This window comes from Hyaena hyaena, unplaced genomic scaffold (assembly GCF_003009895.1).
Source record: "Hyaena hyaena isolate Hyena2069 unplaced genomic scaffold, ASM300989v1 scaffold_1514, whole genome shotgun sequence".
NCBI lineage: Eukaryota > Metazoa > Chordata > Mammalia > Carnivora > Hyaenidae > Hyaena > Hyaena hyaena.
In genome coordinates, this window is record NW_024082145.1 from 211,835 (window position 1) to 221,780 (window position 9,946).

General features: G+C 68.0%; 1 protein-coding gene across 2 annotated transcripts; it reads left to right on the forward strand.

Moving 5' to 3' along the window:
- The first annotated feature begins 262 nt into the window (after positions 1 to 262).
- Positions 263 to 5,257, forward strand: CRIP2 (cysteine rich protein 2). Of its 2 annotated transcripts, XM_039223945.1 has the most exons (8): positions 263 to 366; positions 2,972 to 3,066; positions 3,164 to 3,221; positions 3,590 to 3,730; positions 3,810 to 3,878; positions 3,959 to 4,053; positions 4,559 to 4,616; positions 4,695 to 5,257. In XM_039223945.1, the coding sequence occupies exons 1-8, from the start codon at positions 324 to 326 to the stop codon at positions 4,760 to 4,762; spliced, it is 627 nt and encodes a 208-aa protein (XP_039079876.1). In that variant the 5' UTR covers positions 263 to 323; the 3' UTR covers positions 4,763 to 5,257. The 2 variants fall into 2 exon arrangements, with proteins under 2 accessions (XP_039079876.1, XP_039079877.1); XM_039223946.1 differs by lacking the exon at positions 4,559 to 4,616.
- Positions 5,258 to 9,946: the final 4,689 nt, after the last annotated feature.

Sequence of the window (9,946 nt, forward strand, 5' to 3'; positions counted from 1 at the left end):
GCCAAGGCCCTTAACAGCCTGGAGTGGCCCGGAGCCGAGGGGGATGCGGACCCCCGCCCGCCCCGCCCCTGCCCCGACGTTGCCATGGACACGGGCTAGGCACCGGCGTCGGGGCGCCGGGCGGGTGCAGCGGCCTCGCGCCCCCGGCAGGTGCGCCCCCGCCCCCGCGGCGCCCCCCCAGGACCCGGGGAGCGGGCTCCCGAGGCCCCGCCCCGGCCGCGGAGCCAATGGGTGCGCGGGCAGCCGGCGGGCGGGGCGGGGCGGCGGCGCGGTGGCGGCGGCGGGGAGAGGGCGCGGGCTGAGGGCCGACGGGCGCACCGACCATGGCCTCCAAGTGTCCCAAGTGCGACAAGACCGTGTACTTCGGTGAGTGCTGGGCCGGACCAGCGTCCGCTGCCCTTCGCGGTCAGCCCCCGGCCGCAGAGCCGCGCGCCCCGCCCCGGGATGCGCGGCCCCGGGATGCGCGGCCCCGAGCCCGGCCAGGCGCGCTGCCCACGCGGGTGCGGCCGGAGGGTGGAGCTGGACGAGGGGGGGGCAGCCACGCCCGAACCCCGCAGTGGCCGGTGGGGCCCAGCGGGAGTGCGTGGTCCTCCCAGGATGAGGCCGGGTTGTGGGGGGGCGTACGGGGTTCACAGGCGCGGAGCGGGGTGCGGTCGGGGTCGGCAGGGCGCACTCTCTGGGAGCCTCCCGTGCGCTTCTGCCTCTCACGGACCTTCCCGTGGACACGTGGCTGGCCCCCAGCAGTGACCACCCCGCAACCTGCACCTCGACCTCTGCCCACACCGGGCCGGGGTCAGATACGGGCTCTGTCTGGACTCGGTCCCCGCGGGGGCGACCTTGGCCTCCCAACTCCTGCGTGTCCCAACGTGCTCCCTCCCTTGGCGCGAGTTCCCTCAGGACTTTGCTGCGGGTGAGGTGGGATGACATGCGGGCCCCCACAAGCGAGGGCACTGGGGCCCAGATGGCCAAGTGCCCCCTGCCCCTCAAGGTCAGGGCAGGCCGGTCAGGAGTGTGGCAGGTCTGCCAGGACGGCCCCCGGGATGCGGCACCCCCGGCGCTCCCGCCCTGCTGTCCGGCGTGCTCGGCCACTCTCTTCTCTTGGCTGATCCTCTCCTGACTTTGCCAGGGTGGCAAAGTCCCTACCCCCCCGATCCTCCCACCAACACCCTCCTGGAGGGGGCCCTCCAGGACAAGGGGGCCCTTCCCTGGTCGTGTGGGGACGGTGGCCGGGGTCTGGGCTGGGGACAGGCCAAGGTGAAGGAAGCCACTTGGCTTCCCTGCTGACAAGAGGGAGGAGGTGGCTGGTTGTTTGCTGTTCCCGCAGGGGAGGGACCGGATTTGGCCTGGAGAGCTTCTGGCCTGGCCGGGAGCCGAGGGGCTTCCGGCTGGCTCCCCAGTAGCTGCCCTGTCCTCCGGCCCCATCCCAGAGGGCGCTCAGCCCTGTAAGGCTCACAGTGGGGGATGGCCAGCCCCACTGCCCACTACTTGGCCCCCCACCAGGCCAGCCTAGGGCTCTCCAGGGCTGGGCGGGACAGTTGTGTGGACAGCCGGGAAAGTGCCTCTGCCTGCCTGGGCGCTCGCTGGCTCCCAGCAGAAAACAAAGGCAGCTCAGAGGCTGGCTTCTGTCCTGGGCGGAGGCGCTGGTGGGGGCGGGCGGGGGCTTGGAGCTGGGATCCTGCCCATCCCCCAGTCGGGCACCCCATCCTGCTCCCGCGCCAGCAGCCCACACCCTTGAGCAGAGTGGAACCTGGGCCAGGACACCCCAGAGTGACCTCACAACGCTTTGCCTTTGTGTCCCTAACAATGGTGTAGCCCGGTGGGGAGCTGCTTCCCTTCCACGCCAAGAGACCCCATCAATTCTGTCTTCCCAATGGGGCTGGTGACGTGTGGCCATCCCCCCGCACAGTGGAGCCTGAGGGTCATTCCCCTGTCCCCGCACAGCCACATGCTAGCGCTGGCCGGGGCAGCCCTGGCCCGCGGGAGCACAGGGAGAGGGTGCTGGGCTGCGTGGCACCCGACTGCCCAGCGTGCACACGCGGCGGGTGGCTGGCCAGCCTGTCCCAGCACCCTCGGTAGAGTGGCCGTAGGGCTCTAAGCCCCAGCTGCCCCCAGGAAGGGGCGGGCACGGGCGGGGGGCCTGGCGGCTGGCACTGGTCCGGCAGGTCCTGCCAGCGCTACGGGGAGCCAGCACCCAGGACCCCGAACCTGGGCCTCTGGGGGTGGGGAGTGGCCCGGCCAGGCCCTGGGGGAAGCCTGGCCTGCGCAGCAACCGCTCTGCTAGGGGACAAATGACCAGCGGGTCCTCGGGCTCCTCCTGGGGCTCTGCTGTGCGCAGGGCCCGGTCAGCCTGACCTCCTCCCCCCGCCGCTTCTGCCCAGACCCCTTCCCTTCGGAATTCCGGCTTGGCTCCAGCCTTTCTTCCTGCCCTCTACTCCACCGCCCTTTTCCTGCCCTGCTCTCCTGGGGAGGCCCCCCCCACTTCCGTCCTTTAGGAGGTGGCCCAGCGGGCAGGGGGTGGGCTGGGGCTGGGGCTTGAGTGTGGACGCAGCAGCTGGAGGCAGTGATGTGGGGGTTCTCAGGGCTTCTCGTGGAGAAACCAAGTGTAGACAGGTAGGCTCTGTCCCACTGGGGGGGATGGCAGTGCCCCCCCCCACCCGCACACAGGGTCTGGAGGCTGGGGCTGTTCCCTCGGCAGGGCGCTCTGCCGACCCCCTTCAGGGCCCAGTTGGGAGAGTTCAGGATTCTGGGAGGGAGGGGAAGGCGTGTGCGTGTGAGGCCAGTGTTTGAGGGAGGGTCAGCTGTGTCTTCGAGAGGGTTCCCCGGGGTGTGAGGGTGACTGGGAGGGACCCAGCAGGAGAGCAGGGCCCCCGAGGGGCAGAAGGCAGTTGTGGCTCAGAGGTCGCTGTGTGGGGCTGGAGGGAGGGCCGAGGAGCCTGCCGTACACCTGCCCTGACCTCCCGTCCTCCCCCAGCTGAGAAGGTGAGCTCTCTGGGCAAGGACTGGCACAAGTTCTGTCTCAAGTGTGAGCGCTGCAGCAAGACCCTGACCCCTGGGGGCCATGCTGAGGTGAGCCCCCTTCCCCCGGGGCCGGTGGGGGCGGGGGGGGGGCAGGCCTGGGGCTGCGGGCCGGGTGCCAGCCCTCACGCCTTGCCCCTCTGCCTAGCACGACGGGAGGCCATTCTGCCACAAGCCCTGCTACGCCACGTTGTTCGGACCCAAAGGTGAGCTTGGGTCCCCTCCTCAGCCTGGGAACCGCTCTGGCCCTGGAAGGGGTGGCCGGTGTGCCTCGGGGACCCAGCACAAACAGACTTGGGTCCAGAAGACGCCAGGGGCCCCGGGGTCCCCTAGCCCCCTTCTCCTCCAGCCCCCTTCTCCCCTCACCCATTCTGGACCCTCCCCCAACCGTCTGTCTCTTCCCTCCTGTGATTCTAGCATCCTCCACACCCCTCCCAGAAGTCTGCCCCAGCCGGCCGGCACCCTCTGGGTGTGGGGGTCCAGACCCTACAGAGTGGGCTGTGGAGAGAAGTTCAGTGGGGTGTGAGCGCTGGGGTGGGCGAGGCCGCTCGCCCTAGCGTGTGCCACTCCACAGGCGTGAATATTGGAGGTGCGGGCTCCTACGTCTATGAGAAGCCGTCCGCCGAGGGTCCTCAGGTCACCGGCCCCATCGAGGTCCCCGTGGTCCGGGCTGAGGAGCGCAAGGCGAGCGGCCCCCCCAAGGGGCCCAGCAAAGGTGAGCTGGGCTCCATGTCCGGGCGGAGGGGTGTCCCGGCGGCCAGGCCGGGCCCTGCCCTGACTCCTCTTCCCCGCAGCTTGCAGCGTCACCACGTTCACGGGGGAGCCCAACATGTGTCCTCGCTGCAACAAGAGGGTCTACTTTGGTGAGTGAGTGCGCCCGGCATAGCATCTGGGGGGGTCTCCGAAGAGGGTCCCCAGCATCACCGTCTGTCTCCCCTCCCAGCCGAGAAGGTGACCTCTCTGGGCAAGGACTGGCACCGCCCGTGCCTGCGCTGTGAGCGCTGCGGGAAGACCCTAACTCCTGGCGGGCACGCGGAGGTGAGGGGCGGGGCCACGGAAGGGAGGGAGGGGCAGGGCCAGGGAGGTGACGGTGGGGGGGGGGGATGTGGAGGCCAGCACCGGGAGGGGAGTGAGGGACGGTTTTCCGAGGTGACAGGTGACATGGGGTTGGGCCCCGGGGAGGTTGGGGGTGGGCATGGGGCGGGGGTGAGGGGCAGGTTTGCAGAGAGGTGACGCGGTGGGGGGGGCACGGGGAAGTGGGGTGAGGGGCGGACCCTGGAGGTGATGGAGGTGATGCCCAGGCTGGCCTGGGGGTGGGGGGTAGCTGTGGGTGCTGCGGTGGGTGCTGCCCCCTGGTGGGCGGAGTGGAGGCCTGCAGGTGCACACATGGCCTCGCACTGTGTCCCCTCACCTCTGCATCAGCTGAGTGGAGCTGGGCATGGCTTTGGGGTCCTTGAAGGCTGTAAGGCAGGGTGGCCAGGTGGACGAGGAGTGTGGGGGGAAGACCTCGGGAGTCTCAGCACTGTCCCTGTTCTGCCCCCAGCACGATGGCCAGCCCTACTGCCACAAGCCCTGCTATGGGATACTCTTTGGACCCAAGGGTGAGTGCGCCGGGAGGGCTGGGATTGGGGTGCCCTCCTGCCCGCTCTTCCCCACGACCTTGTCACCTTTTTCTGCAGGAGTGAATACTGGCGCGGTGGGCAGCTACATCTACGACAGAGACCCAGAGGGCAAAGTTCAACCCTAGGGCTGCCACTGGTCCAGGGAGCTGGGCCTCTGCTGGCCCCGCTCCAGAGCCCACTGCTTGGCCCTGGGGGGGAGAGCGACCAGCCGTCCAGCCCCCCCTGCACGTCTGGGGCCCGAGTGTTGTGGGGGAGGAGGCCTGCCTGCCCCTCCCTCTTTCTCTGGGTGTGTCTGCCCATGACCCTCTTTTATGTCCACGTGGCTCCACATGGCCCTGTGTGTCTCCCGGCCCTGGGGGGGTCTAAGGCGGGCATCCCGCTCCCCCTCCTGCGGCCCCGGCCTGCCTCACAGTGTTACTTCTGCTCCCCGCGCCGTGTCGGCCCAGCCACGCTCTACACGGCGTCCCCAGGGCGGACCCAGGGCTTCCCTGCCAGGAGCCCTCCGCCCATCACCCTCACTGCCCTGCAGCGCTTGCCTGACACCCTCACACGGCTCATACTTAACTGCTGAGTCTTGCTGTCAATAAAGGTTTGAAGATCGGGGGACCCTGCCTGCCTCAGGACGCCTGTGGGCTGGCTTCTGATGGGAGCGGGGTCCTGTTCCCAAGGCTGGTGGGGGCTGGTGGGAGGCAGGCAGCTCCGTTTTGACCTGTGATGCCAGCCCCGAGGTGGAAAAGGCGGCTGACACGGGCCAGACCAGCTGGAGGTGGAGCATGGGAAGCATCCTGGGTTTGGGGTCCTGGTCCCCAGAAACGTCAGCAGTGGGCACTAGAGCCAGAAGATGCCCGGGTCCATCGGGGCGGGGTCGGCCTTGGGACTGAGAGCCAAGGGCATGGCACGTGGAGGGAGGGGCGGGTGACTGGGGGACGGTCCTCGGCAGGAGTGCGGGGCCTGAGGGGTCGGCAGAAGCAAGGCGGGCCTTCGGGTCGGGGCCCAGAAGTACAGTGGGCTTGGACGGGGAAGGGGTGTGGTCAGCCTTAGTGGGGGCCAAGAGACAGAACCGGGGCCGCCTGAAGGTCAGGCCTGAGGGCCTGAGTCCCCCTGTTCAGGTGCCCTGCCCAGCCAGCGTCCCTGTGTCCGGGTCTGCCGTCATAGTCGAGTCACCCCGGCCGCCCCGGGCAGTCCAGTTTCTGCCCTTTGAACCTCGTGGCAGCTGCCAGGAGCCCCCCTCTTCCTTTTCCCACCACTTCTGGGCAGCCCAGCAGAGGGCGCACCTTCTTCTTCTTCTTCTTCTTTTTTTTTTTTAATAATTTTATTTCTAGGAGAGAGAGAGACAGCGTGAGCAGGGGAGGGTCAGAGAGAGAGGGAGTCACAGACGGAAACAGGCTCCAGGCTCTGAGCTGGCTGTCAGCACAGAGCCCCACGCGGGGCCCGAACCCACGAACCGCGAGATCATGACCTAAGCGAAAGTCGGACGCTTCACCGACGAAGCCACCCAGGCGCCCCTGAGGGCGCACCTTCTGTTCCACTCCAGGCTCTGGCGGAAACCGGCCCACCTACCCTGGCCTGCCCCTAGCACCGCCACCCCAGATGCTTTGCCCTTCCTGAATCCAGGGCATTCTGGGCCCAGGTGCCCTGCACCCCAGGACCAGCTCCCTGAGCCTCAGCCCTTGGCGCAGGGCCTCTCCCCAGCCCTCCCTCCAGTCCACTGGCTCAGACACAGCTGAGCCTGCGTGCCACAGCCATTGTCCTTTGAGCGGCCATCCGTATCCCTGGGGGTGGGTCGGCCGGCTCGGGTGTCCAGCAGTGCCAGGCCGTCCAGTCCCACTGCAGGCGGCAGTGTCTCCTCCCACCTGGCCAGCCCTGGAACGCAGCCAGAATGTGCAGGGCAGGTGGCCTGCGGCGGCTGGAGTGGGGGGGGAGGTGTGGGAGCAGGTACCCCAGGGGCAGCCAGTGTCCCCGAGGCAGAGAAAGTACGACCTGGGCACTTGGCGCAAGCTTGGCGGAAGGCCCCACCTGCCGCCAGGCTGTGGCTCCATGGCTGGAGGGGTCCTTGGGGGGAGAATCCAGACTTTCTGAGCGGCACACGCCCCCCTCCCTGCGATGTCAGATGGGAAATTCCTGCCCTCTGTCGGGGCGGGGAGCCGCGAAGGGCACAGCTTGGGCCCTCCCTCGGAGACTCCAGTGGAAACTATGTGGGGAGGAGACAGAGTGGGCGGCATGCCCTTTCCCCAAACCGGGAGCAGAGGGGCCTATAGGTGGCTGAAAGCCGGGCGAGGGTGCAGGGACGGCCTGGGGGAAGGTCGCCCGGCTCCGCCTTGGGGCGAAGTGGCCCCCAGCCCCCGGGGCTGGCCGGGGAGGCGCGCCCCATTTCCTGCGGGTGGAGGATGACGCGCCGCCGTGTTTGTTTCCAAGGGGTTGCCATGGAAACAGGGGCGGTGCCGCCACCAGCCGTCTCCGCGCGCGTCGCTGGGCGCGTCGGTGTGACCGCGGAGCCCGGCTGCCGGGGCGGCCTCGAAGCCACCAGCTCCAGGAAGCGCCCGAGTCAGGTGCTTCCTCGTGGCCCGCGGTCCCCGACGCTCCCACAAACGCGGGAGGAGGCGGGATCGCGCCCGTGTGCGGGGTGTGCCGCTTCCCCACTTGCCCTCGCCCGACCTCCAGCCCCGCCCCTGGCCGGAGGCGGCCGCAGATGCGCTAACAGCCTCCTTCCGGTCCAGAGCCCGGGGCTGCGTGTGGCGCCCAGGCCTCCTTCACCACCGCCCTCCCCAGCTACACCCCACCTCCTGCCAGTCCAGTCTTCCCGAGTTAGGGAGGGCCAGGCCCCTGCAAGGTGGCTGCCTTCCACCTCTGACCTGGGCCAGTGTGGCCCTGGCTGGTGTCCCCAGGCAGGCGTCCCTGGGGGCCCTGCTCTGCCTGCACCTCCCTTTGTCCCCACCTCCCTGAGGTCCAGACCCCAGATTCCCTCGTCCTGGACCCCCAGCACCTCTCCCTCCAGGACCTGCCCAGCTTTCCCTGGGTCAGTGACCCCCCAGCATCCGCCCTAGGCAGCTCTTCCCCTGCTGGGGGCTCCCTGAGGACCCCACGCAGCTCAGGCCAGCCTCCCTGCATTTCTTAAGGACTGGCGGAGGGGGCGTGACTCCCTTCTGTCCCTGGGTCCAAGCACCAGCTCACTGGCCACCAGCTGTGGTTCCAGGGGCTGCGTGTCAAGAAATCAGCAAGTGCCGACGACCCTGGCCCTGGGCTGCTGGGGGCTGGGCCAGGTGAAGACTGGCAGGGGACCAGGGCAGCCATGTGTGGGCAGCACATTTTCCCAGGGCTGGGCCGCCCTCCAGCAGTGGGGAGGAGGGGCTCAGCAGGCTGCTGGACCGGTGAGGTTGGAATTTGAGGTGGTTCTGCATCAGCTGTGGCTCCAGGACACAGATTCTTGGAACAAGGCTCAGCCTTCAGGGTTAAGGGAGGGTCACCTCATCTGTCCAGACCCTTGACCCCAGGCAGGGCTGACTGAGGGAGTTCAAGGTCATATGCGCCCCCCATCGTCTCTGCATGCTGCCTCTGCTTCAAGAGAGGAGGACAGGAGCTGCCCTCTCACCTGGTCTGGGGGTTCCTGGGTGGATGCAGCAGAGTCCTGGGAAAGTGCAGCATCCAATCCCTTCTCTTGCCTCAGGCCAAGGAGGGTCCATCGAGGGCCCAGCAGGCCCACTCTGGGGCAGAACCTCAGAGCAGACAGGGGGTCCCGGGGGACAAGCTGCTGAAAATAGGCCCTGGGAATGTCTGACTGTCCATGACTCAGCTGAGCCTGGGGGAGGGGGTGGGGGCAGATGGAGCCAGCAGCTGCCCTGGGGCATTTGGCCCTTCAGCCCTAGGAGGGGACACCCTCCCGTGTGTCCACATCCCTGCTTGTCCACCTTGAGGAGGGGGCCTGGAGGCGAGGGCACTGGGTGCCCTCAAGGATGGTGGGGGGGAAGCCAGAGCAAGTGTCACAGAAAACAGCGGAAGAGAGTGCAGGGGTGCTGTCCCGCTTGAGCTGCAGGACTTTCCCAGTGGGTGAGGGTGGCTGGCCCCGGGAGGGGAGCAGACCCCTCAGGGGTCACTGGCTCTCGGGCGCTTGGAGCCCAGCACTGCTTGGAGGTTCACCTGGGCCCTCTCTGGGATCGGCCTGCGCGGCCACGTCCCTCTTGGCTCCCATCTGGGTCCCCAGCCAAGCCTGGGTGGTGCATAAACAGGCAAGGGCATGGGCGGTGGGGTGAGCAGATGGAGGTGGTCTCAGCCGATGCACCCAGAACCCACAGCCGCCTCCCACAGGTCTCGGGGCTCTGGGGCGCCCTGGTGCTGTCCCGGTGCAAGGCAGGATGTTGTGGGCGCAGGGGCGGCCTGGGGCAAGCGACTGGGTTGCTCTGTGTTCCTGTCCTGACCACTTTGTCCCTCGTGCTCCAGACACAGCCCCCGTGCCTGCTGGCAGCTCTAGGGGGCAAGGTGGGGGGAAGGCTACACCTCGGCACGTGTTAGGGGGCTTACCATGTCCTCTGTTTGGGCAACAAATGCAAACAGTGCCCTCAAAAGAGTGGGGTGAGGGGTGGATAGCTGGACAGGCAGGTTTGGGTCTGGAGCTGGCCTGGTGGTTGTGAGCCAGGCTGACCCCCCGGGCCAGGCCAGTGCCCCTCTCCTGCGGGTGCCCCTGAGCTGGGCGTGCTGAATGAAGTAGGAGGTCTTGCGCCTGGTGGGCCCCAGGTCTGCGGGGAAGCTGTCAGGGCCCTGCCCGGCGCCCAGCCGAGCCACAGATGGAAGTGGGCCTGGATATACAGAGCCTGGGGTGGGGGTGGGGGGCAAGAGGCCGATGCAGGGCTCCTATCCCCTCCGTGGGCAAGGTGCATAGGGAGCTCAGGGGAATGGGAGGGGCATTGCCAGCCTGTGGCTGAAGATTTGGGAGAGTTCCAGGGAGTGTGTGTGTGTGTGTGTGTGTGTGTGTGTGTGTGTTTGAGTGTCTGGAAAAACTGTGCTGTGTACCAGCTCAAGGGCGAGGCACATGGCCCTTGGCTACTTTTGGCATCCCCCCCCACCCCCCCGCACAGCCCTGTGACCATGGCAACGGGAAATAACAGCAGGAAAAGCTAACAAGAACCTCATCAGCCCAGTTTTCAAGGGGGGGTGCTTCCCCACGGTGGAGTCACAGTGTGTGGGTGGGGGGCATCCCCAGGGCAGGCTCGGGGAGAGGAGGGCAAAGCTGGCTCCCGCCCCACCTGCCTGGGGGCTTAGGGTGGTGCCGTGGGCTGGACAGAAACATGGGAAGGCAGCTGGGATGCCCGGATAAG